Source organism: Zophobas morio, unplaced genomic scaffold (genome assembly GCF_036711695.1).
Source record: "Zophobas morio isolate AGI-343-1 ecotype UQ-CSIRO unplaced genomic scaffold, CSIRO_AGI_Zmor_V1 ptg000040l, whole genome shotgun sequence".
Lineage (NCBI taxonomy): Eukaryota > Metazoa > Arthropoda > Insecta > Coleoptera > Tenebrionidae > Zophobas > Zophobas morio.
Window position 1 is genome coordinate 1,216,420 of NW_026972145.1, and position 27,512 is coordinate 1,243,931.

Here is a 27,512-nt window from a genome sequence, read left to right on the forward strand (position 1 = left end):
TGGACAGCAAAGTGAGGAAAAAGCTGTCAAGTGTTTTGAAATAAATAAAAATATAAAAACTGAACGGTGTGGCTTGTTTATTTCAAAACAATTTCCTTACTTGGCTGCTAGTCCAGACAGGGTTCTAGAGAATAGGAGTGCATTAGTCGAAATTAAATGCCCTTCAAAATCGCTAGATTTCTCTCCCGAAGAAGCGGTTAGAAAAAAAATAATCAAATTTTGTACATTGACAGACAGAGAATTGAAACTAAAAAAAAAATCATGATAACAACTTTCAAGTCCAGGGACAAATGCTTGTTACGGGTATTTCACAAGTTTATTTTGTTGTATGGACACCCAATGGAATAAATATAGAAAAAATTTATAACGACGAAGAAATATATGTAAAAAGATGGCAGATAAACTTGGCAGATTTTGCTTTGGCGCATTATTGCCCGAAATAATTGATTCAAGAAGAAAGAGGAACCTGTCTTTGCGAGAGATTTTTTTAAAATAAATAAAATTTGTTTCTATTTTTTTATGTACTTTAATAATAATTTATTAGGAGTACATTTTTCATCACCAAGACTTGCATATTTTTTTTATAAATATATTTTGAAAATGATCTCTCGGCAAATGAAAACATATACGAGCACTTTTTTCGAGCAAACAATGAAGGGAGAAGTTACTGGGCGTAGGGCTTTTTTAAAACACCTCCTTTCTGGGATAAGTAGTAGATACACTTAGCTACTTATACGTGTTAAACAAAAGCTGTATTTTATATATTTTTTATTATTATTATAAATTTGTTTATTAGTTTTATTAATTAACAAAAAAAAATATATATTAACAATAATATTACAATGAATTTTTAGTAATCATGTGTATTGAATTCAGGATCCTGAGTGGAGTAAAAATATTATAGTTCCCCAGTTTTAATTCGGTTTTATGATAGTACCTCATTGCGTAAAAGTTAATTTTCTTAACAATAGATTACTACGGCCGGTCCTGGCGGCTTGTTATAAAGCTGAGTTCCTTGCCATAAATTAGAAAAATCAGCCGAGAACTCTAACAATCAGCTTATGGTAAAGCAGGCGATAAGGGTTTTACCTGAAAGTCGCTTCCGAAAAATTTTAGTGGCGCTCCTATCGGCAAAGTACTGAACTAACTGCTCAAATTCTGTCGAATTGATACCCATTTTTTTCAATAACTGTTAGTTTTGGTTAAAAACTCTGCTAACCAATATATCATTAATTTTCCTCTGATATTCCTGTTAAAATTATTCGACGTATTTTGCATTAATTTGTGGTATATTTTGATTTTAATAAACACATTATTATTTAAACAAACTGTACCACTAACAAACATTTAATGATTCTGCGTCCTGCAAAAAGTGATGTTTTATCCATGTGCGAATTTTCAAGCGATTTTATGATAGTTATGACTCAAAAAACTTGAAAAGAAAACATAAAATGGTGCTTTTTTACGATATTTCTCAGCCATATTTTTTTAGTTGATTGAACTGGTCTCTGCGCCTTAGAATATGAAAAAAGCTGCAGTTTGATGTATGACACATCTATATTAATATCATTTTTTCATACAAAAAACCAAAAAAATGTTATACCTCGTCCAGCGAGTCCCCTTAATTCTTTGTCTGAGTTTCCTGTATTCTAGATCTTGGTCTGATAAGACTGAATTTGGCAAATAATATACCTCCTAAGAAAATAAAGGGCGGGTGGGCGGGGCTACTATACTTTCTAAGGCACGACTGATTTTGAAAAGTGTCATACCTTCCATAAAAATAAAAACAAATATTTCGTTTAGTACTAAACATCCAATTTGCCTTTCGCCCTTTTCCACAATAATAGAATCACAAACGCTGTAAATTGTTATTAAAAAAAAACTGTCAGCAGTCGAACACCTAAACACGATTACGTTCGTTACGACACACTTTACACCCCATAAATCCTCCTAAAACTCCCATTTTCGCCCTCCCCCGAATTCTCCACCCCACAAATCACATCAAACCGTCGATGTGCAGCCATAAACCCCGCTAAAATTTCCCATACGTTTCCCCGTTTTTCACGCCATGATTAATGGCCGCCTGTGTGTGTCACCCTTAAAAGCGCCCTCTCAGCCGCTCCTGCAACCTGTTACATCATCAGGGATTCCTTCTGACAAAAGACGTCCGAATTTAATTAAAAAATCCAGCAGTTCTGTCATGCCGAGCGTTGCGTTTTTATTACGTGGGAGCGGGGGCCGGGGGCGGGCCGCCGTCTTCCGGAATGTGCCCGAATCAGTTACCATAGACATAACTGAAACAATAAAACTGTCAGTGGCGTCCGAACAAGGAATAAAAGCTCTCCGGTTAGCAACAGGTTTACATGATGGAATCAATAACTCGCACCACTATCATTAGGGTTGGAGCAAACCGATGTCGTGGGGCGGCAGAAACTGTAAAGTCGTTAGAGGGTTTTTAACGAGGTGTGGTTGTTTTTATTTCGGGGGTGGCTATAACTAGTTCAGGTTTCTGACAGTTGACTGACAACTATTGAATAATTTTTGTCCGACTTTTCGAGAGGAGGTTTCCGTTCTGGAGTCCCGTATTGCGCACCGAGTCCGCAGCATTTTTAACGATCTCGGTCGACTTGTAAGAACACATGCACCCTTGCATGACCGAGTACATCGAGCCCGGTTTTATTAAGTAGCTCGCGATAAAAACGCGGCTGTTACAACACGCGTACAACCCTCCTGACGCTTGTCGCATCAAAATAATAAAAAGGAAAAAAGTACAGAATGTCTGTTGCGATTGTGTCGACACATGAAGGGGCTGCCGCCCCCAGTTACGTCACCGCCACACACGCTAGCGCTGTTTTAAAAGGTTCGTTAATTAGGGGGAAAATCTAATCGGTTTGGTGTACGGATGTGGGACGGTTGGGGTGCATTTTATGAATAATGAATGCGGAAGGGTTGGTGAGGTTGTGGTGTGTAAAAAGTAATATACGTGTGTTTATACGCTGATATCGTTTGGGCGTCCGTTTATGAAGCGATTGAGTGTATTGGTTTTTGTAATTTGTATGCATTTAGACAGAACTTTTCGGTTTTTGTTTTCTGATAACCTTGATAAAGTAAAACCAATGGCGTTTTTTTCAATCTGTTGTTTCTTCACTTTTTCGTTTCTTCAATGTTTCGTTTCTTCAATTTTTCGTTTCCTCAATTCTCCGTCTCTTCAATTTTTCCTTTCTTCAATTTTTCGTTTCTTCGATTTTTTGTTTTTCATTTTTCGTTTCTTCAATTTTTCGTTTCGGATTTTATAAATTTTTGGGTTTTTAGTTTCACTTTTTTCATTTTTTATAAATTTTTGGGTTTTTAGTTTCACTTTTTTCATTCTCAATTTTTCAATTTTTTATTTTTTATTTCTTCACATCTACGGCATAAAACTCTTGGGGTTTTCATTTTTTACTTTAAAATTTTTAACATTTTTCACTTTTTCGATTTACCAGTTTCAGAATTTGTTCTAATCGTCAATTATTGTATTTTAAAACTTCAATTATTCGGTTACAATTTTTCGATATTTAATTTCACAATTCTTCGATCTTTCAATGATCCGGTTTTATAATTTTTTGCTTTTTTTTATTTCAGTTTTTGGATTTTACAATTTTTTGATTTGGAATTTAACGAGTTTTCACTTTTTTAATTTTTCAATATTTCACTTCTTTCTTCAATTTTACGGCATGCAACTCTTCGAGTTTTCATTATTAAGTTTTTCAGTTTTTCCATTTACCAACTTTTTATATTTCGAGTTTTAAATTTTGGAATTTTTCGATTTGCAATTTTTCTCTTCGGCTTTTTATTGTCCTTATTTTTTCGACTTTTTGAATTCTTCAATTTTTCGGTATTATTGTTTCAATTCCTCGATCTTTCAAATGTTCCGATTTTATAATTTTTTGCTTTTTTAGATTTACAATCTTTTCATTTGCAATTAAACGCGTTTTCGCTTTTTTAATTTTTCAGTTTTTCATTTCTTCTATATTATATTATTTATTATTCAATTTTGATTTTTCCGATCTTCCGATTTTATCATTTTCGCTTTTCAATGTAAAATTTTTCAATTTTTGGATTTGCAAATTTTTCGATTTTGCAAATTTTCGTCTCTTCTATTTTTGATTTTCTTTATAATTTCTAAAATGTTACACTTTTTTAAGTTTACGATTTTCTAGTTTTTCCAGTTTTCAGTTATTGGATTTCAAACTTTTCATTTATTCGGTTTTTCAATTTCTCGAATTTTAATTTTTCTATTTTTAATTTTTCGATTTCTCGATATTTTTCGGTTTTTTTAATTCTCCATGTTCCTCTTTGGTTTTTCCATTTTCAATTGTTTCAATTGTTTGTGTTTTCAAATTTTTGATTTGCAATTTTTCATTCCTCGATATTTGAGTTTTTCGATTTTTTTTTATTTTTGACTTCCGATTTTTTGATTTCTGGATTTTTTAAATTTTTTGATTTCGGAAAATTTTCATTTTCTTCAGGTTTTCGCTGTTTTAATTTTGCAATACCTGGAATTTTAGATTTTTCGCTCGTCCGACTTTTTAGCTCCCCGGTTTTTTATTTCTAATTTTTTCGAAATTTTTGATTTTAGATTTTCCATTTTTGCATTTTTTCGTTTTTTTTTATTTCAAGTTTTTCGAGTTCTCAATTTTTCGATTTTTCAACTTTTCCTATCAAAAAATTTGAAAAATAAAAAATGAAACCACGAACTTTATGATGTTTCGTTTTCGCGATTTTTCCATTTTTGAACTTTTGCGTTCTAGATTTTCCAGCTTTTCATTTTATGGACATTTGGATGTTCGATATTTCGTTTGCTCAATTTTCCGATTTTTCAGTTTTTGAATTTTTAATTTTTCTTTTGACCTATTTCGATTTCTCGATGTTTCGGTTTCTTGGTTTTTCGATTTTTAGATTTTTTGATTTTCCAATTTTTCGATCTCCAGATTTTTCAATTTTTCGACATTTCATTGGGAGCTTTCAATTTTTCTGTTTTCCAATTTAGAAATCTTCAGATTGTCGAGTTTGTCAGGTTTTCGCTTTTGTAATTTTTCTATTTTTTGAATTTTAGATTTTTCACTTTTGCAAGTTTTTAGTTCCTCGATTTTTTTATTTCTCAATTTTTCGAATTTTCTAATTTTAGATTTTCGGATTTTTCGATGTTTCGATTTCTGGATCGTTTTCTTTTAATATCAGATTTTCTGACTACACAATTTTTCAATTTTTTGATGTTTCAGTCTTTCAATTTTTCCACTTATATCAAAAAAATTGAAAAATTGCAAAATTGTAAAATTGAAAAATGAAACACCAATTTTTTGATGTTTCGTTTTCGTGATCTTTCCATTTTTCGACTTTTCCGTTCTGGATTTCCCAGCTTTTCATTTTATGGAGATTTGGATGTTTCGATATTTCGATTGTTCAATTTTCCCATTTTTCAGTATTTTGATTTTTAATTTTTTAATTATACGATGTTTCGATTTCTCACTTTTTCAAGTTTTAGCTTTTTTGATTTTCTAATTTTTCGATGGCCCGATTTTTCAACTTGAATTTTTTAAATTTTATATTTTTCGACTTTTCTATTTAAATTTTTGATTTCGGGATTTTTCAATATTTTGTTTTTTGAATTTTTGAATTGTCTTCAGGTTTTCGATGTTTTAATTTTTTGAAATTTGGAATTTTAGATTTTTCGCTTTTCCGACTTTTTTGCTCCTCGATTTTTTATTTCCCAATTTTTCGAAATTTTTAATTCTAGATTTTCCGATTTCTCGATCTTCCCATTTTACGACTTTTCCGTTTTAGATTTAACATTTTTTTTATTTTTTTTGTAGATTTTTCAACTTCTCAATTTTTCGAATTCTCGATGTTTCAATTTTTCTAATTATTGATTTTTTTTCAGCTCGATTTCAATGTTTCAATTTTCCCCGATGATTCAATTTTTTATTTTTCGATTTTTTGGCTTTTCAATTTTTAGTTTTTTGGATTTTCCAATTTTTCGATGTTCCGAATTTTCAATTTTTCGACATTTCAGTTTTGGAACCTTACAATTTATCTGTTACATTTCAATTTTTCTATTCTTCAATTTTTCAATTTCAATTCTTTAAATTTTACATTTTTCGATTTCTCGATATTGCAGTTTTCCGACTTTTCTGTTTAAATTATTGACTTCTGATTTTTCGATTTCACGATTTTTCGGTTTTTTGATTTTCGAAATATTAAATTCTTCAATTTTCCGATTTTTTGATGTTATGATTTTTCAATTTTTCAGGTTTTCGCTGTTCTAATTTTTCGATATTTTGATTTTTAGATTTTTCTTTTTTCCAAGTTTTTAGCTCCTCGATTTTTTTATTTCTCAATTTTTCGAAATTTTTAATCTTAGATTTTCCGATTTTTGATTTTTGATTCCCAATTTTTCGATTTTTGGTGTTACAATTTTTCGATTTTTTAATAAAAAATGAAACCACAAATTTTCTGGTGTTTCGTTTTCGCGATCTTTCCATATTTCGACTTTTCCGCTTTAGATTTTCCAGCTTTTCGTTGAATGTTTCGATATTTCGATTGTTGAGTTTTGGATTTTTCAGTTTTTCAATTTTTAATTTATCGTTTGAGCTTTTCGATTTCTCGATGTTTCAATTTTTCAGTTTTTCAGTTTTTCAATTTTTTTTTATTTTCCAATTTTTCGATTGCCCGATTTTTTGACATTTCATTGTGAGCTTTTCTTCAGGTTTTGGCTGTTGCAATGTTTTTGATTTTTCGCTTTTTCGACTTTTTAGCTCCTCAATTTTTTTATTTCTCAATTTTTCGAAATTTTTAATTTTAGATTTTCTGATTTTTTGATTTCTCGATCTTCCCATTTTACGACTTTTCCATTTTTTCTTTTTTTTAATTTTAGATATTTTGACTTCTCCATTTTTCGATTTCTTGATGTTTCGACTTCTCGATTTATCGATTTTTTCATTTTGAATTTTTCGGTTTTTCGTTTAAGCTGTTTCGATTTTTAGATTTTTGGATTTTTCAATTTTTCGATGTTCCGATTTTTCAATTTCTCGACTTCTCAATTTCATTTTTTTTAATTTTAGCTTTTTCGATTTCACGATATTTCAGTTTTCCAACTTTTCTGTTTAAATTTTTCACTTCCAATTTTTTTATTTCTCGATTTTTCAGTTTTTTAATTTTCGAAATTTTAAATTTTTCAATTTTCCGATTTTTAGTGTTTCAGTTGTTCGATTTTTTCAGTTTGTAGTTTTTCGTTTCAGCTATTTCAATTTTCGATTTTTCAATTTCTCAGCTTTTAGACTTTTCGGGTTTTCTATTTTCAGATTTTTGGATCTTCCAATTTTCGACCTTACAGGATTTTTCAGTTAATCTGTTTAAAATGAGATCTTGTAAAATTTAAAATTGGAAATCAAGAACATGAAAAATGAAAAAAAAATTGAAAAATTTCAAAATGTAAAAATTGGAAAACCCAGGGACCTGATTGAAAATTAAAAAAATTGAATAAACAACAACTTATAAAATCGAAAAAAAGACTGTAAAATAAAATCAAGAACTTGGAAAATTAAGGAAACAATAAACTGAAAATTCGAACAATTAAAAATTCAGAAACTGAAAACCGAAAAATCAAAAATATACGTTTAAGTAAAGATATTGAGGTGACGTCACCCTATTGGTTAGCGATTTACCATCTACACGATATTCCTATTCAACTTTTAAAATTTGACAACAATCAGTATTGATATTTGGAATTTTTAATTTTTCGCTTTTCCGATATTTTAGCTCCTCAATTTTTTTATTTCTCAATTTTTCGAAATTTTTAATCTTAGATTTTCCGATTTTTGATTCCCAATTTTTCAATTTTTGGTGTTTCAATTTTTCGATTTTTAAATAAAAAATGAAACCACAAATTCTCTGGTGTTTCGCTTTCGCGATCTTTCCATATTTCGACTTTTCCGCTTTTCGATTTCTCGATGTTTCATTTTTTCAGTTTTTCAATTTTTTTTTTGATTTTCCAATTTTTCGATCTCCCGATTTTTCAGTTTTTCAACATTTCGTTGGGAACTTTCAATTTAACTGTTTTTCAATTGTTCTATCCTTCAGTTTTTCGAATTTATTTTTTAAATTTTTCGACTTCTCGATATTTCTATTTTCCGAATTTTCTGTTTAAATTTTTGACTTCCGATTTTTTGATTTCTGGATCTTCAATTTTTTGATTTTCGAAATTTTGAATTTTCTTCAGGTTTTCGCTGTTGTAATGTTTCGATATTTTGAATTTCCGATTTTTCGCTTTTCCGACTTTTTGGTTTTTCAATTCTTTTATTTCTCAATTTTTCGAAATTTTTATTTTGGATTTTCCGATTTTTTGGTGTTTCGATTTCTCAATCTTCCCATTTTACGACTTTTCCATTTTGGATTTTCCATTTTTTTTATTTTTTGTTCGGATTTTATAATTTTTTGTTTTTTTAATTTCAATTTTTCAGTTTTTTTTCAATGTTTCATTTTGGACTTTTCCGTTTTTTTTCATTTTTGATTTTTCAATGTTTTTGATTAGAAAAGTTAGAAAATCGAAAAAGTAAAAAATCCGAAAAAAATTGCAAAATCAAAAAACTGAAAAAACCGAAAATTGCAAATCGAAAATTTGAAGAGATGAAAAATTAAAAAAATGAAAAATTGAAAAATCAACTGGAGAAATTTTAAATCGAAAAATACAAAACAAAAAAATTGAAAAACAGAAAATTACAAAATCGAAACATTGAAAAATCGAATAATAATTGATTATTTTTTAATTTATTATTTCAATGTTTCGGTTTAACATTTTTTCATTGTTCGGTTTTTATGTTTCTCAATTTTTAATTTCTCGATTTTTTTTGATTTTTTAATCGATTTAATTTTTAATATTTCATTTTATACTTTTTCGTTTTTTTCATTTTTGATTTTTCAGTTTTACAATTTGACGAATTTTCAATATTTTTCATCCAAAAAATTGGAAAATCGAAAGATCAAAAATCGAAAAACTAATAATTTGGAAAACTGAAAAAACGAAAAATTGAAAATTGAAAGTTTGAAGAGATGATGATTAAAAAGCGAAAAATCGAAAAATTATAAATTGAAAACTGGGGAAATTTTAAATAAATAAATGCAAAACCAAAAAACTGAAAAAACAAACATTTACAAAATCGAAATTTTTTTTTTAATTATTATTCAATTTTTCAATGTTCCGATTTTACAATGTTTCATTTTTTCGGGTTTTCAATGTTCGGAATTTTATAATTTTCTGTTTTCAATGTGATATTTTTCAATTTTTGGATTTTTCAATTTTTCGTTTTGTAATTTTTCGGTTTTCAATTTTTCGATTTTTTATTTTACGTTTTCTCAATTCTTGATTTTTCAGTTTCTCAATTTTTTGAAATTATTCCTTTCTACGATTTTTGATTTGCAATTTTCGATTTTACTGTTTTTGAGTTTTCCATTTTTTCGATTCGATCCGTTTTTTCTTTCGAATTTTTCGATTTCTTTTTTGGATATTTAAGTTCTAGATTTATAGTTTTTCAATGCTCCAATCTTTCATTTCTTTAGTGCATCGATTGGCAATTTTTCGATTTTTCAACTTTTCGAATCAAAAAGAATTAAAAATTGTTTTTTCGATCCTTCCATTTTTCGACTTTTCCGTTTTAGATTTTACAGCTTTTCGTTTTGTGGAGATTTTTCAGTTTTCCAATTTTTAATTTTTCCTTTAAGCAATTTCTCGATGTTTCGAATTTTCAATGATTCAATGTTTCGATTTCTCGGTTTTTCGTTTTTTCAGTTTTTCAATTTTTAGATTTTTTGATTTTCCAATTTTTCGATTGCCCGATATTTCAATTTTTCAACATTTCATAGGGAGCTTTCAATCTAAATGTTTTTCAATTTTTTTATTCTTCAGTTTTTCGAATTTTTTTAATTTTTCGACTTCTCGATATTTCAGTTTTACGAATTTTTTGTTTAAATTTTTGACTTCTGGATCTTTAATTTTTTGATTTTCGAAATTTTGAATTTTCTTCAGGTTTTCGCTGTTCTGATGTTTCAATATCTTGAATTTTCGACTTTTCGCTTTTCTTCTTTTTAGCTCCTCAATTTTTTTATTTCTCAATTTTTCGAAATTTTTAATTTTAGATTTTCCGTTTTTTTGATGTTTCGATTTCTCGATCTTCCTATTTTACGACTTTTCGATTTTTTTATTTTAAATTTTTCGGTTTTTCGTTTAAGTTATTTCGATTTTTCGATTTTTCAATTTCATTTTTATATTTTTAATTCTTCGTTTTGGTTTGCATTTTTTTTAGTTTCTATTTAATAATGTAATTTTCACTGCAATTTTTAAAATTTTTCACTTTTTCAATTTCCCGACTTTTCTATTTAAATTTTTGATTTCTGGATTTTTCAGTTTTTTAATTTTCGAAATTTTGAATTTTCTTCAGTTTTTCGCTGTTTTAATTTTTCAATATTTGAAATTTTTAATTTTTCGCTTTTCCGACATTTTAGCTCCTCGATTTTTTTATTTCTCAATTTTTAGAAGTTTTTAATTCTAGATTTTCCGATTTTTTGATGTTTCGATTCTCAATTTTTCGTCCAGCTTTTCATTGAATGTTTCCATATTTCGGTGATTGAATTTTTTGATTTTTAAGTTTTCCTTTGAGCGATTTCTCGATGTTTTAAATTTTCAATGATTCAATGTTTCGATTTCTCAGTTTTTCAATTTAACTGTTTTTCAATTTTTCTATCCTTCAGTTTTTCGAATTTTTTAAATTTTTCGACTTCTCGATATTTCCGCTTTCCGAATTTTCTGTTTAAATTTTTGACTTTCGGTTTTTTTGATTTCTGGATCTTCAATTTTTTGATTTTCGAAATTTTGAATTTTCTTCAGGTTTTCGCTGTTGTAATGTTTCGATATTTTGAATTTTTGATTTTTCGCTTTTCCGACTTTTTGGTTTTTCAATTTTTTTATTTCTCAATTTTTCGAAATTTTTAATTTTGGATTTTCCCATTTTACGACTTTTCCATTTTTCTTTATTTTAGATATTTTGACTTCAATTTTTCGATTTCTGATGTTTCGATTTCTCGATGTTTCAGTTTTTCTATTTATCGTATAAGCTATTTCGATTTTTAGATTTTTGGATTTTTCAATTTTTCGATGTTCCGATTTTTCAATTTCTCGACTTCTCAATTTCATTTTTTTTAATTTTAGCTTTTTCGATTTCACGATATTTCAGTTTTCCAACTTTTCTGTTTAAATTTTTGACTTCCGATTTTTTTATTTCTCGATTTTTCAGTTTTTTAATTTTCGAAATTTTAAATTTTTCAATTTTCCGATTTTTAGTGTTTCAGTTTTTCGATTTTTTCATGTTTTTGATTTCTAGATTTTTCTATTTTTCCATTTTGAATTTTCAGTTTGTAGTTTTTCGTTTCAGCTATTTCAATGTTCGATTTTTCGATTTCTCAGCTTTTCGACTTTTCGCCTTTTCTATTTTCAGATTTTTGGATCTTCCAATTTTCGACATTACAGGATTTTTCAGTCGATCTATTTAAAATGAGATCTTGTAAAATTTAAAATTGGAAATCAAGAACATGAAAAATGAAAGAAAAATTGAAAAATTTGAAAATGTAAAAATTGGAAAACCCAGGGACCAGATTGAAAATTAAAAAAATTGAATAAACAACAAATTATAAAATCGAAAGAAAGACTGTAAAATAAAAATCAAGAACTTGGAAAATTAAGGAAACAATAAATTGAAAATGCGAACAATTAAAAATTGAGAAACTGAAACCCGAAAAATCAAAAATATACGTTTAAGTAAAGATATAGAGGTGACGTCACCCTATTGCTTAGCGATTTACCATCTACACGATATTCCTATTCAACGTTTAAAATTTGACAACAATCAGTCTAGTAGTTTAGTTAATATATGTCTAATAAAAATTCTAACGGACTGCAGACAGACAGACAGACAGACAGGCAGACAGACAGACGGACGGAAACCGCAGATCCATTTTTTCACACTCCAGCTTACGCTCACGCAGTAAAAACACCCCCTCCACTTTCCTCCATCATTGCAGCGTCCGTATACGGACGTCATATAACCCTCGGACGTCAAAATGACAACCGCACCACACAAAACAAACCTGTGCATTCATCACGTAATAGCGTCATTTCAATCGTCGCATGAATAGTTTGCGTTTTCCGTACACCCGCCGCCCCCGCCGCCGCCCCCTCGCTAATTGAAAAAACCCAACTCGTCTGTTTCCACAATTAGAGGCGGCGGCGGGAAGAGCGTCGTCGAGACGAAGGCACAAAAGGGGGCTGCCGGCTTAGCACTCGCTGCATGCAGCCCGGACCGGCGGCGGCGGCAACCTGGTCGATGTTGCCATAGTAACATAGTACTCGTGTGCGTCTACTTCCTTTTAACGCCTCATTTTACACGTTTATGTCTTACCTGCGACAATAAGTGTAATTAGCGGGGCGCGGGGGCGGCGGAGGCGGCGGGGACCACGGGGGCGGCGGGCACCACGGACAGACGAAGGCGTTCGGCCCGGAAGTAAATGAGCAAACACGGCGGCGTTAGCTAAACGGCGCACAAAAATGCGGTGTGTATATATTGCATAATTAACGTCGTTGGTAAAAAGGAGGGGATTAGTGGAGCGAAACGGGGGCCCTGAGCCACACCGGGACGTCAAATTTGGGGTTTTCGAGCTTATTGTTGTAGTTTTCGTTTAGCGGTAGCTCGGTGGACTTGTTAATCGTATTAAACGTATTAACGAGTTCGATAAGTGGTGTGTGATTAGTGGCCGTCTGCCCAGCTACTGATACGTTTTGATATTTTTCTTTCTTCCAATAACAATTTCTCGGTCCGTTAACCCCCGCAAGGTCACTTCACGCCCGATAAATCCCCGAACATCGCACTGTATACTCTTATCGCCCCAGTAAACATCCCTATTCCCGCAGCCCTCCCGATTAGCCCTCTCCACCCCCGTTCTCGCCGTTCGCCATGATACGTCTCCCATTTTCCGCCCTTCCGACTCCACGCGTCAACATGGAAATCCGAGCTTACAATATATTAGCGGCCCTGTCAAGGTCACGTCAGCATCTGCATTTTTCGCGCGTTTCGGTCCAAGTAGGCCGTTGCCCGGATGATCGCTATAAAACGGGCATCAGCGCCACCGCATCCCACCACGCGCGCTACAAGTGGTAGTTGGCCATGCCTTTGGACTTGCCAGACAGTTGCGCGTCGCGACGCTCGGCGTAAAGTGGCACGTTTGGATGTCGCGCCGCCATCGACGATCACCCCGTTTCTGAGTGTGTTTTGTTCGCCAGCTGACAGCAGTTCCAGTGTCGAGTGACCAATCAGGTTCGAAATCGGAAAAAACGGGCTCGGCACGGTTGCAATGGCCATTCTCGAGCGACTCGGCGACCGCCGTGGCCGAAAATCGCGATTTATCGAAAAAAAAATTCGACCGATTTTCAACCCCGTCCCCCCCGGGGGTAGATTAAGTCTACGACGGAGCGCTTCGGCAGGCGGCTGACCCGTACCCCGAAGCACCATCCACCCCGAGGGGGGGTACCTTCCGCTTTAAAAAACCGGATTTATTCAGTGTTTAGTCGGATTTTTCGCAAGCTTCCCCCCCGGGGGTAGAATCATCTTACAAGGTCGCGCTTCGGGTGGCGGGCGGCCTGCACCCGGGGCTCGCCCCGGGCCCGAGGGGGGGTGCGCTCCCGCTAAAAAAATCCGATATATTCGACTGTGTGCTCGCTTTTGTAGATGCGATCGATCAAGACGGCCGGGGCCTTCCTCCCTTTATTTGTCCGCTCCTCTCCGGGCTATTTGGGTTCTCGGGCGCTCTGCACAAAACGCCGGTGTATTACGAGAGCGGCGGGGGCGGCGATCGTTTGATTGGGTTTTTCGAGTAACCGCGTGTCTGCCCCCAGAGTTCCTTCGGTGATTAAAAGTTCCGAAATTAATAAGGGTGGGGGTGGGGGTTGATTAAAAAATCAACACGGCGCTGCTTTGGCTTTGATGCGAGGGTGTAATGCGATTTGGGGCGATTAGGGGGCGAGCTGAAATCGGAAAAGTTTTTATTGAATCGTGATGAGTCGTAAATGCGGAAAAGTCGAAAGCGGCGGCTAGGAGGCGAAAATCGAGTTTTATATTTAGGTGGAGGATTGGGGCAGTATGGGGCGATTTGCGAAATGGGGACATAAAGACCGGTATTTTTGCGTACCGAGAATGGGCTAAGGAAGTGTTGTAATCGAGGCTTGTGTTTTCTCGACCTTTCATGATTCCTATACTTGTTGGCTATGAATCCGTGTTGAGTTTTCACCCTAGACATCATCACGACGTCATCCCAAAATGTTGCCAATTAAACCCGCTCTCAACTAACAAAATATTAATGCACTCATAGTTTTTAGAATTAGTTATACAGGGTGACTCAAAAATTAAGAAAGAAAATTTGGGAATACGGTAGTGTTATTATTAGTATTACACTGCATCTATTCTTGCAAAATGTTGATGACGTCATCACAAAATTTTGTAATGAAACAAGTGTTATCATACAAAAATAAAATTCGCAAAATCAAAACTTGTAATTTTTCGAAAAATATGGATTTATTTAGCGTTTTACATCACAATTTTTCGACTTTTCGTTTTCTTTCTCACAAAATCAAAAAATTAAAATTCGATAAACTAAAAAATCGGGAAAATTTGGAAAACCCAAAAATTTTTCCCGTTTGCAATTACAAATCGGAGAACTGAAGAAACGAAAATTTGAAGCATTAAAAACTAAAAATTTTATGAAACGAAAAGTTGGAAAGAAAAAAGGAATAGAGTCGAAAAATTGGAAAACCCAAAAAATGTAAAATCGAAAAATTATAAAATCGTCAGAATTGTAAAGTCGAAAAATTGTAACATTGAAAGATCGAGAAACTGAAAAATCTAAAATTGTTAAAAAAATTTTTTAAATCTAAAATTTGCAAAACTGAAAAATTAAAAAATTCCACATCGAAAAAATCAAAAATTATAATAAAATCAGGATACTGAAAAACCGAAAAATTGATGAAATAAAGAAAATACAAAAACCGAAACGAAAAATTTCAAACCGAAGAAATGAAAAATTAAAAACTGAAAACTCAAGAAATTTTAATCCAACAATGCAAGATCAAAAAATTGTAAAAACAAAAATTTATAAAATCGGAACTTTCAAAAATGGAATAATTATTAATTTTTTGAATTATTATGCGATTTTCTTAATGTTCCGATTTTACAATTTTTAATTTCTTGATTTTTCGATTTTTCGTTTCCTTAATTTTTTGAGTTCATGATTTTCATTTTTCATTTTTCCAATTTTTAATTTTCATTTTCTCGATTTCGTATCACAATTTTCGTTTTTTTCAATGTTTCTTTCGATTTTATAATTTTTCGTTTATTCAATTCTTCAGATTTTCAATATTTGATTTTTCAATTCCTCGATTTTCCAATTTTTTAATTTTCAGTTTTTTTGAATCGAAAAGTTGAATAATCGAATAATTAAAAGTTGAAAAACTAAAAAGTCGGAATAAAATGGAAAATCGAAACTGCAAATCGATAAATGGAAAAAATGAAAAATGGAAACGTTGAAAAAATACAAATCTAGAAACAAAAAAATCGAAAAAATCAATAACTTGAAAAATTCGACAGAAGAAAAAATTAATCCGAATGAAAAACTGAAAAATCGAAAAATTTTTAAAACTACAATTATATGTTTAAAATAAAAACTAAAAAAATTACAAATCATAAATTGAAAAAACGAAAAATTAAAAAATCGAGAAACTAAAAACCTAAAATTGAAAAAATCCGCAACGAAAAATTACAAATCGAAAATTAAAGAAAGATATGAAAAATTAAAAAAGTGGAAATTTGGAAAATTAAAAATTGAAAACTGAAGAAATTTTAAATCGAAAACTGCAAAGTCAAAAAATTGAAAAAACAAAAAAAAATAAAAAATTTAGAGGTTTTCATTTTTCGGTTTTTGAGTTTCTAAATTTTTAATTTCTCGATTTTTCAATTTTTCGTTTCCCGAATTTCTAAAGTTCTTGATTTTTATTTTCGTTTTCTCTCTTTCATATCACAATTTTCGTTTTTCCATTTATTTCATTTTGTAATTTATCATTTTTTTATTTTTGTTTTTTCAGTTTTACAATTTTGCAATTTTTTGTTTCAAAAAGCTGAACAACCGAAATACTGAAAAATCGAAAAACTGAAAAATCGAAAAAAATTGGAAAATTGCAAAATCGAGAAACGCAAATCGAAAAACTGAAGAAACGAAAAGTGAAACATTAAAAAACTAGAAAAAACGACTCGAATCGGAAAATTGGAAAACCCAAAAATTTTAAAATCGAAAAATTATAAAATCATCAAAATTGTAAACTCGAAAAAATGTAACATTAAAATATCAGAAAATTTAAAAATCATATAAATGAAAAAGTTTTAGAATCCAATTAAAAATTGAAGAAACGAAAACTGCAAAATCCGGGAACTGAAAGCCGAAAAATTGCACATTGAAAAATCAAAAAACTGAAAAATTTCATATTGTTTTTCAATTTTTCGTCCCCTCAATTTTTCAAGTTCTTGATTTTTATTTTTCATTTTTCTGATTTTTTAATTTTCATTCTCTATTTTATGTCACGATATTTCCTTTTTTCGTTTTCTTTATTTTTTAAATTCTTGGATTTTCCAATTTTTCAAGTTTACAACTTTTGGATTTCTCAATTGTTTTATTTTTCGTTTTCTCTAATTTTCAAATTTTCGATTTTACAATATTTCCTTTTTCGATTTTTGAGTTGCTGAATCTTTCGATTTTTAAATTTTCGATTTTTCAATTTTTGAACTTTGTGATTTCCCATTTTTACATTTTTAAAGCTTTGATTTGGTACTTTTTCATTTTATTTTTTTTTTATTCGAAAAAATTTTAAAAATTGAAAAATCGAAAAACAAAAAAATGGAAAAAACTGGAAAATCGAAGAAATGAAAAAGCGAAAAATTGCAGAATTTGAAAATTGCAAGTCGAAAGACTGACGAAATGAAAAATCGAAACATTAAAACTGAAAATCCAGAAAATTACAATTCGAAAATAGTTAATAACGCGAAAAATTGTAAAATCCAAAAATTGTAAAATGGAAAAATTATAGAATCGTCAAAACTGGAAAGTGGAGAAACTGTAACACTAAAAGATAGAAGAATAAGAAAATTAAATATAGAAAAATTAAAAATCCTATAAACGAAAAAGTTATAAAATCCATTAAGTGAAAAATTGAAAAATTCAAAAGTCGTAAAATTGAGAAAGCGAAAAAATTTTAAAATTAAAAGTCTTATTACATATTTAAAATGAAAATTAGAAAAATGGAAATATCTAAAATTGGAAACCCAAAAATTATGAAATGGGAACATTGGAACATTGAATAATTGTATATATTTTCAATTATTCGATTTTTCAATATTTCAATTCTTGATTTCCAATTTTTAGTTTTTTCAAAGTTTTCATTTTATACTTTTTCCATTTATTGTGATTTTTGATTTTTCAATGTTACAATTTTGCAATTTTTCAATTTCTTTGTTTCGAATAGTTGAAAAATCGAAAAGTTAAAAATCAAAAAATTGGAAAATTGAAAAATTGAAAAACTACAAAAACGAAAAATTCCAAAATCGAAAAACTGTAGGAACGAAGAACAAAACATTGAAAAACCAAAAAAAAAACGAATCGACTAGAAAAATTGAAAAATCCAAAAATTGTAAAATTTCGTATTGAAAAAAAAAAAATTATAAGATCAAAATTGCTAAACAGAAAAATTGAAAAAATGATGAAAATAAAAAACTGAAACCAAAATATTTCAAGTCGAAAACAGAAAAATCGAAAAAATAGAGAAAATAAAAACCGAAAAGAAAACTTGTAAATGGAAAATGTGAAGATATGAAATTAAAAAAGCGAAAATTTTAAACGAAAAATGAGAGGTAAAGAAGGACACTGAAAAAACAAAAAATTACAAAATCAGACATCGAAAAATCGAATAATCGTTTATTTTTTTAATTATTATTCGATTTTTCGATGTTCCGAATTTACAATTTTTCATTTTTCGGTTTCTCAATTATTAATTGTTTAATTTTTCGTGTCCTTAATTTTTTAAGTTCTTGATTTTTATTTTTCATTTGCTCGATTCCATATCACAATTTATCGTTTTTTCATTTATTTTCCCAGTTTTTAATTTTTCAATTTTTTGAATTCCAGTTTTCATATTTTTTCGTATTTTTCATTTTTGATTTTTAAATTTCACAATTTCGCAATTGTTCCATTTTTTTATTCGAAAAGTTGAAAATCGGAAAATTGTAAAATCGAAAAATTAAAAGTCGGTTAACCAAAATATCCGAAAAATTGGAAAATCGAAAAATTGAAAAAATAAAGAAGTAAAAAACCGAAACGAAAACTTGCAAATCGGAAATGAGAAGAAATAAAAAATTAAAAAGCGAAAAACTGGAAAATTCAAAATTGAAGAAACAAAAAAATGAAAAATTGAAATAATTATAACTGAAAATATTAATTGTTTAATTTTTCAATTTTTCAGTGTTCGGATATTACAATTTTTCGTCTCCTCAATATTTCAAGTTCTTGATTTTTATTTTTCTGATTTTTAAATTTTTATTTTCTCCATTTTGGATCACAGTTTTTCGTTTTTTAATGACTCTTTCGATTTTATGTTGATTTTGTGCTTTCTTTTTTTTTTCATTTTTGAATTTTTTTTATTCGAGTTGTTGAAAACAAAAAATTGAAAAATCGAAAAACTAAAAAATGGAAAATTCGAAAAAATGAAAAACCGAAAAATTGTAAAATGGAAAACTTATAGAATCATCAAAACTGGAAAATTGAGAAACTGTAACACTGAAAGATAGAAGAATAAGAAAATTAAATATAGAAAAATTTAAACCGAAAAATTGAAAAATCCTATAATTAAAAAAGCTCAAAAATCCATTAAGTGAAAAATGGAAAAACTCAAAAATCGTAAAATTGAAAAAGCGAAAAAGATTTTAAAATTATAATTCTTATTAGGTACGTATTTAAAATGGAAACTAGAAAAACTGCAAATCAAAAATTGAAGAACCGAAAAATTAAAAAATCTAAAAGTTGGAAAATCGAACAATTGGACACCGAAAAATTGAAATATCCAAAATTGAAAAATTTCGTATTGGAAAAAGAAAAAATATAAAATCAGAACACTTCGAAAAATAGAAAAAATAAAGAAAATGAAAAGCCGAAACGAAAAAATTAAAATCGAAAAATGGAAAATCGAAAAATTGGAAACCCAAAAATTATGAAATAGGAACACTGGAACATCGAATAATTGCCTATATTTTCAAATATTCGATTTTTCAATATTTCAATTCTTGATTTCCAATTTCTAGTTTTTTCAAAGGTTTCATTTTATACTTTTTCGATTTATTGTGATTTTTGATTTTTCAATGTTACAATTTTGCAATTTTTCTATTTTTTTGTTTCTAAAAGTTGAAAGAGAACATTGCCAAACAGAAAAATCGAAAAAATGAAGAAAATAAGAAACCGAAACCAAATATTTCAAGTATAAAAAAATATATATAATAAAAACAGAACACTGAATAACCGAAAAATTGAAAAAATAGATTATTTTTCATTTTCTCGATTTCCTATCACAATTCTCGTTTTTTCTTTATTTTTCAATGTTTCTTTCGATTTTATCATTTTTTGTTTTTTGAATTCTTCAAATTTTCAATCTTTGATTTTTCAATTCCTCGATTTTCCAGTTTTTCATTTTGTTGCATTTTTTCGTTTTTTGTTTTTGCACTCTTTCGATTTTCAATTTTCTCAATTTTTGAAATTTCGACCGAAAAATTAAAAAAATGAAAAAATCGAGGTCTTGGTCGGAAACGAGGATCAATTTGAAATTCACGACGTGTCCGACTATCGTTTAATTTCAGTTTACCACCACCTGCTATCAATACCCATCAATACGCTCCCATAAAACGCAGATTAGCCTACCGCGCTTCCAACTTCGCCCCGAAAAACCCAAAGAAATTAATGAACAATTTCCAATCTGTTCCGTAATCTACAGGTAATTTCGCTTACGAATAATCCCCGAACATGAATTTCTAACTTCTTCCCCGAGACGTATTATTATTACAAAGTTATTTCCAAGTTGGCGGCTCGATACACCCCCGCAACGAGTCCATTCCCACTCCTCAAACTTAAATTCTCTTAGTCGATCGGAGGCAAAAGTCGGAATTGCGTGAATTTCGCTACTCGTTTTCTGGTTTGAATGAAACTGGGGAAATGTACAGGGCCGTAATGGCCGCAAATTCGGGGTTCGTCGAATGCAGCCCGTACTTGTTGCTAGGTTACGCTGAAGTTTGTTAAGTCGGCACGAACTATCCACTTTAGGGGAGCTCGTTTGAGCCTCTAATTAACCGGACGTTTCCGGATCCGGACGAATTATTTATTAGATGAGTGATAATGCAGATTATGACAGAGGTTATTTCCATGGATGGGATTCGGGTGGATCGTTTGGGTTAAATTAATCGGTTTAATATTGGACGAGCGGAGGTCGGGGTGGAAATGGGGGTGCGAGGACGGGATATGAATTAATTAATAAACAAAAATAGTTTTAATTAATGGACAAAAGCTGCTTGATTGGTCGAAATACGAAATTATTCAATTTTTGGATTTTCCAATTTGCAGCTTTTAGATTTTTCAGTTTTCGTTTATTCAATTTTTGATTTGTAATTTTTCTAGTTTTTATTTTAAGCATAAAATGAAAAGTTTAAAAATCTAATATCGGACACTGAAAAATCGAATCATTGAAAAAATAGACAATTCGATGTTTCAATGTTCCGATTTTATAAATTTTTGTTTTTCCAATGTCATGATTTTTTTATTCTTAGAAACTCAAAACACGTTTAAAATGGTAAATTTTTTCTTAGAAAACATGGATTTTGCAATTAGAATCAACATTCGAAAAATTGAAAAATGTAAAGTTTAACGACAAATTGAAAGTCCAAAAAGAAAAAAAAAAGAGAAATCAAAAAATGCGGGAATCCAAAAACCGAAAAGTCAAAAATTTTGAAACATCGAAAACTTGTAAAACACTTAAATTGTCAGATTTCAATTTTAATTTAAAATGATTTTAAACATTCAAAAGTTTATAAAGTGACCAAAAGCTCCCTAATTGTTTTCTTAAAAATCCAGAAATTGCAAAAATGCCAAAGATTTAGAAATCCTTTTGGGGTGTATAACTCTGGAAAAACCTAGAGAGTGAAAAATCTGAAAATTTTAGATAGTTTGGAAACGCTGGAATTTCTGGAAATTTCGAAAAATTTTAAAAATCCAATTTTTTTTGTAATATTTGAAAATTCCAAAAGTTTAAACAATTCTAGAAATTACAGAATTCCTAAACCTTCTAAAACTTTTAACGTTTTCAAGGATGCCAGAAACTCTAAGGACTACCAGGATTTTAGTAATTGTAAAAATTCCAGATTTTAAAAACTATAAGAATGCTAACAATTCGAAAGATCCAAAAGGATGTTTAAATTTTTCCTAAAAATACGGACGTGACCACAAATAAACTTCTAAAAATTATAGAAATTCCAGGGATTCTAAAGATTCTAGAGGTTCTAAAACTTTCAAAGATTCCTCAGAAATTCCAAAGACCTTAAAGCTTCTATGCATTAGAAATGGCAATTATTTCAGGAACTGCAAGCATTTTAAAGATCCTCTAGGTACTAAAAACTCTAGAATTGCTAGAAATTTAAACGTTGTAAAGAGTTTACAAGTTCGATAGATTCTAATGTTTAGAAAGATTCAAAAGATTTCAAAGTCTCCAAAATTTCGAAGATTCTAACGACTCGATATATTCAATAGATTTTAAAGATCTTCTAAATTACAAAAATTGGGGAGATATTAAAATTGTAAAGAAAGATCCTAAAGATACGAAACATCCTAAAAATTGTAGAATTCTAGAGAGCATAAAGATTTTAAAGACTCTAAAAACTCTAAGGATTCTAAAGACTCCTTTACAAAAAATTTTAAAATTGTAAAGTTTTCAAATATTCCAGATAATCCAGAGAGTCGAAAACTTGTAAAACATTTAAAATGTCAGATTTCAATTTTAATTTAAAATGAATTCAAACATTTAAAAGTTTATAAAGTAACCAAAAACTCCCTAAATGTTTTCTTAAAAATCCAGAAATTGCAAAATTCGCAAAGATTTAGAAATCCTTTTGGGGTCTATAAATTTTACAAACTTAAGGAAAACCTAAAGAGTGAAAAATCTGCCAATTTTAGATAGTTTGGAAACGCTGGAATTTCTGGAAATATCGAAAAATTTTAAAAATCCAATTTTTTTTGTAATATTTGAAAATTCCAAAAGTTTAAACAATTCTAGAAATTACAGAATTCCTAAACCTTCTAAAACTTTTAACGTTTTCAAGGATGCCAGAAACTCTAAGGACTACCAGGATTTTAGTAATTGCAAAAATTCCAGCTTTCAAAAATTATGAAAATGCTAAAAATCCGAAAGATCCAAAAAGATGTTTAATTTTTTTCTAAAAATACCGAGGAAACCGGAAATGAACTTCTAAAAACCATAGAAATTCCAGGGATTCTAATGATTCTAGAGGTTCTAAAACTTTCAAAGATTCCTCAGAAATCCCAAAGACCTTAAAACCTCTATACATTAGAAATGGCAATTAATTCAGGAATTGCAAGCATTTTAAAGATCCTCTAGCTACTAAAAATTCTAGAATTGCTAGTAATTTAAACGTTGTAAAGAGTTTACAAATTCGATAGATTCTAAAGTTTATAAAGATTCAAAAGGTTTCAAAGTCTCCAAAATTTCGAAGATTCTAAAGACTCCGTATATTCAATAGATTCTAAAGATCCTATAAATTACAAAAATGAGGGAGATATTAAAATTGTAAAGAAAAATCCTAAAGATACGAAATATCCTAAAAATTGTAGAATTCTAGAGAGCATAAAGATTTTAAAGACTATAAAAACTCTAAGGATTCTAAAGACTCCTTTACAAAGAATTTTAAAATTCTAAAGTTTCCAAATATTCCAAATAATCCAGCGAGTCGAAAACTTGTAAAACACTTAAAATGTCAGATTTCAATTTTAATTTAAATTGATTTTAAACATTCAAAAGTTTATAAAATAACCAAAAACTCCCTAATTATTTTCTTAAAAATCCAGAAATTGCAAAAATCCCAAAGATTTAGAAATTCTTTTGGGGTCTATAAATTTTACAAACTTAAGGAAAACCTAGAGAGTGAAAAATCTGCCAATTTTAGATAGTTTGGAAAAGCTGGAATTTCTGGAAATTTCGAAAAATTTTAAAAATACATTTTTTTTTTATATTTGAAAATTCCAAATGTTTAAACAATTCTATAAATTACAGAATTAATAAACCTTCTAAAACTTTTAACGTTTTCAAGGATGCCAGAAACTCTAAGGACTACCAGGATTTTAGTAATTGCAAAAATTCCAGCTTTCAAAAACTATGAAAATGCTAAAAATCCGAAAGATCCAAAAAGATGTTTAATTTTTTTCTAAAAATACCGAGGAAACCGGAAATGAACTTCTAAAAACCATAGAAATTCCAGGGATTCTAATGATTCTAGAGGTTCTAAAACTTTCAAAGATTCCTCAGAAATCCCAAAGACCTTAAAACCTCTATACATTAGAAATGGCAATTAATTCAGGAATTGCAAGCATTTTAAAGATCCTCTAGGTACTAAAAATTCTAGAATTGCTAGTAATTTAAACGTTGTAAAGAGTCTACAAATTCGATAGATTCTAATGTTTATAAAGATTCAAAAGTTTTCAAAGTCTCCAAAATTTCGAAGATTCTAAAGACTCCATATATTCAATAGATTTTAAAGATCGTATAAATTACAAAAACTAGGGAGATTTTAAAATTGTAAAGGAAGATACTAACGATACGAAATATCCTAAAAATTGTAGAATTCTAGAGAGCATAAAGATTTTAAAGACTCTAAAATCTCTGAGGATCCTAAAGACTCCTTTACAAAAAATTTTACAACTCTAAAGTGTCCAAATATTCCAAATAATCCAGAGTCGAAAACTTGTAAAACACCTAAAATGTCAGATTTCAATTTTAATTTACAATGATTTTAAACATTCAAAAGTTTTTAAAGTAACCAAAAACTCCCTAATTTTTTTCTAAAAAATCCAGAATTTGCAAAAATCCCAAAGATTTAGAAATCCTTTTGGGGTCTATAAATTTTACAAACTCTGGGAAAACCTAGAGAGTTTTGAAAAATCTGCCAATTTTAGCTAGTTTGGAAAAGCTGCAATTTCTGCAAATTTCGAAAAATTTTAAAAATCCAAATTTTTTTGTAATATTTGAAAATTCCAAAAATTTAAACAATTCTAGAAATTACAGAATTCCTAAACCTTCTAAAACTTTTAACGTTTTCAAGGATGCCAGAAACTCTAAGAACTACCAGGATTTTAGTAATTGCAAAAATTCCAAATTTTAAAAACTATGAAAATGCTAAAAATCCGAAAGATCCAAAAAGATGTTTAAATTTTTTCTAAAAATGCCGAAGAGATCAGAAATGAACTTCTAAAAATAATAGAAATTTCATGGATTCTAAAGATTCTAGAGGTTCTAAAACTTTGAAAGATTCCTCAGAAATTCCAAAGACCTTAAAGCTTCTATACATTAGATATGGCAATTATTTCAGGAATTGCAAGCATTTTAAAGATCCTCTAGGTACTAAAAATTCTAGAATTGAATTATTATTAAATTTATTATTAAAGTCTCCAAAATTTCGAAGATTCTAAAGGCTCTATATACTCAATAGATTTTAAAGATCCTATAAATTGCAAAGCTCAAGGAGATATTAAAATTGTAAAGAAAGATCCAGAAAAAAGTTAAAATTATTAAAGATCCTGAAGATACCAAATTTCCTAGAAATTCTAGAATTCTAGAGAGCATGAAGATTTTAATGGCTCTAAAAACTCTAAAAATTCTAAAGACTCTAAGGACTCAAACTTACAAAAATTTTTAAAATCCTGATATTTTCAAATATTCCAAATAATCCAGAAAACTTGTAAAACTCGTAAAATTCCAGATTTATATTTTAATTTAAAATTAAGATCTAAAAATCGTAAATATCTCTAAATTACTTTTTTTAAATTTTGACCTAATTATTTTCTTTAAAATCCAGCGATTCCAAAAATGCCAAAGATTTAGAAAATCTTGGAAAACATAGAAAGTGAAAAATCTGCCGATTTTAAAAAAATATTTCAAGATTCCATAATTTGAAAGAATTCTAGAAATTACATAATTCCTAAACATTCTAAAACTTCTTAAGCTTTCAAGGATGTCAAAAACTCTAAGGACCACCAGGATTTTAGGAATTGCAAAAATTCAAGGTTTTAAAAATCATGAAAATGTTAAAAATACCAAAGATCCTAAAAGATTTTTTTTAATTTCAAGGAGACTAGAAATGAAGTTCTGAAGATTATAGGAATTCCAGGTATCCTAAATTTTGTAAAGATTTCAAAAATTTCAAAAATTCTAAAGTTTCCTCAGAAATTCAAAAGGCTTTAGAAATTCTGTACATTAGAAATGACAGGTGTTTATATTTTGCCTTTTTCTTTTAATGTCCATATGTTTTTATTTTTTTGTAAAGAAATAAGTATTTTGCAGTTAAGCTCCGCCTCCTTGGTTCACGTCGAATAAAAAAGGTCATCCCAATTGAGATAGGGCGGGTGGGCGGGCTTACATTTTGTCTTTTTGTTTTAATTATGTGTAGACTTCTTTTCACAGCATGAAACTTAAAATATGTTTAACATGGCAAATTTGTATAACGAAATATCTTTTCTTAGCAATTCGGCTTCGCTCCATAATTGCAAAATCCACATTTCCTTGCAAAAACGTACCATTTTGACTTTGTTTTAAGTTTCTTGTTGTGAAAATAAGGCAAAATATAATCCCCACCCCATGTTTTTTCTATTCTTAGAAACTTAAAACACGTCTAAAATGGTAAATTTTTTCTTATAAAATATGGATTTTGCAATTAGAGTCAACATTCGAAAATTTGATAAATCTAAAGTTTAAAGAAAAATTGAAAATCCAAAAAGTATTTTCGAATTAATTTTATAATCTCACATTTACTCATCAACGAAACTATTGATTTCATCTAGTCATCATGGTTTTGTACAGAAAAAATTTAGCTGTATATTCCCAATATATATCGAAAGTAATTGATGATAATGGACAATGTGATGTCATATATAGTGATTTCAAAATTTGTATTTCTAATAACTATGATATTCAGAATGATTGATTTTGATTTCTGCCAACGTGCTAAATAAACATTGTAGAATAGTATTAAATATATGTTTAAGATGTACTCTTATTATATTTAAGGTTATTATTATTATTATTATCAAGCGGCGCTCCTCAAGGTTGCCCCGCGGTTATTCCTGACGTTTAGCAGCGACATACACCGTATTATTACATTTTTTGCGTCACGTTTACCTCACGTATACTCCTCGTTTCATAAAGCGGCTCTCCAGTCTCCCGGTTTCGGCAGCCTTTTAAAAATTCATCTCGACGAGGGAAAAAGCGGTTTTTTCGGGTCGCGTCTGAGCCATTGCGACCGTGTTTTAGCCAGTATGTGAGGAGATGACGTCGTCCGTCCAGGACAGGAAGTGCATCGAAAAGAGATTAAAACGTTGTGAATAACCATGAGTGACAATGTGGGCGGCTTTCTCCAGGTCGATCGAGATACTCGTCGCTTTCTTCGAGTATTATTCGGCAAGGTAAGGCTTAAAGCGAAACGGAGAATGGGCTTTGAGAGCTGGGGGTTGAATTTCTACTTTATCCACACAGGAGTGGTGAAATCCGAAGCGCGAAATTAGAAGGAGTGGCGAATGAAAGGGTCTGGTCCACGTAGCGTGGTGAAAAAATCTCTGGAGTTATTTACACAGACGGTCTTTGACGTGTCGTCATCGACTTTGGCGGGGGATGAATGCGTGAATTTTAATTAATGTTATAAAACGGAAAATGAGTTTTTTATTTTGTGATAAAATATGTGATGTGGGAATAGGTGGATCGTAATTAAACAGGAAGTAAAATTGTTGTTTTAACGATTTATTTTGTTAAAACGGGCATTGTTTTTGCGTAAAAGCAATATTTTATGCGTATTTGTTTTGAGTTAACAGGGGGGATGGAAAATAGGCGAAACACGAGACAATTAGCGCAAACATTATTAGAAATAAATAAATGTCAATGTTTGCATTGGCTGGAAATATCGTTTTGTAAAATATCGGCAATCGCTAACGCGATTACACTTGATGAACGAAAAACTGAAAATGTAGCACATCGATTGCTTTGTAGTTTTATAGGGTTGATGCAAGTACTCGAAAAAATGTAAATT

At 29.8% G+C, this 27,512-nt stretch overlaps 1 protein-coding gene across 9 annotated transcripts in view; it reads left to right on the forward strand.

The window, feature by feature from the left end:
- LOC135140472 (synaptotagmin-7) overlaps positions 1 to 27,512 on the forward strand; it is a 905,289-nt gene that overhangs the window by 762,179 nt on the left and 115,598 nt on the right. For 2 of the 9 annotated variants that reach the window (XM_064071036.1, XM_064071039.1), the window contains exons 1-2: positions 13,283 to 13,397; positions 26,744 to 26,895. The exons of 6 other annotated variants lie outside the window; for them this stretch is intronic. In XM_064071036.1, coding sequence (XP_063927106.1) covers positions 26,831 to 26,895 — 65 coding nt within the window. In that variant the 5' untranslated portion in view covers positions 13,283 to 13,397; positions 26,744 to 26,830. Of the gene's footprint in view, positions 1 to 13,282; positions 13,398 to 26,743; positions 26,896 to 27,512 lie in introns of those variants that run through there. One more of the 9 variants, XM_064071037.1, reaches the window with a different exon arrangement.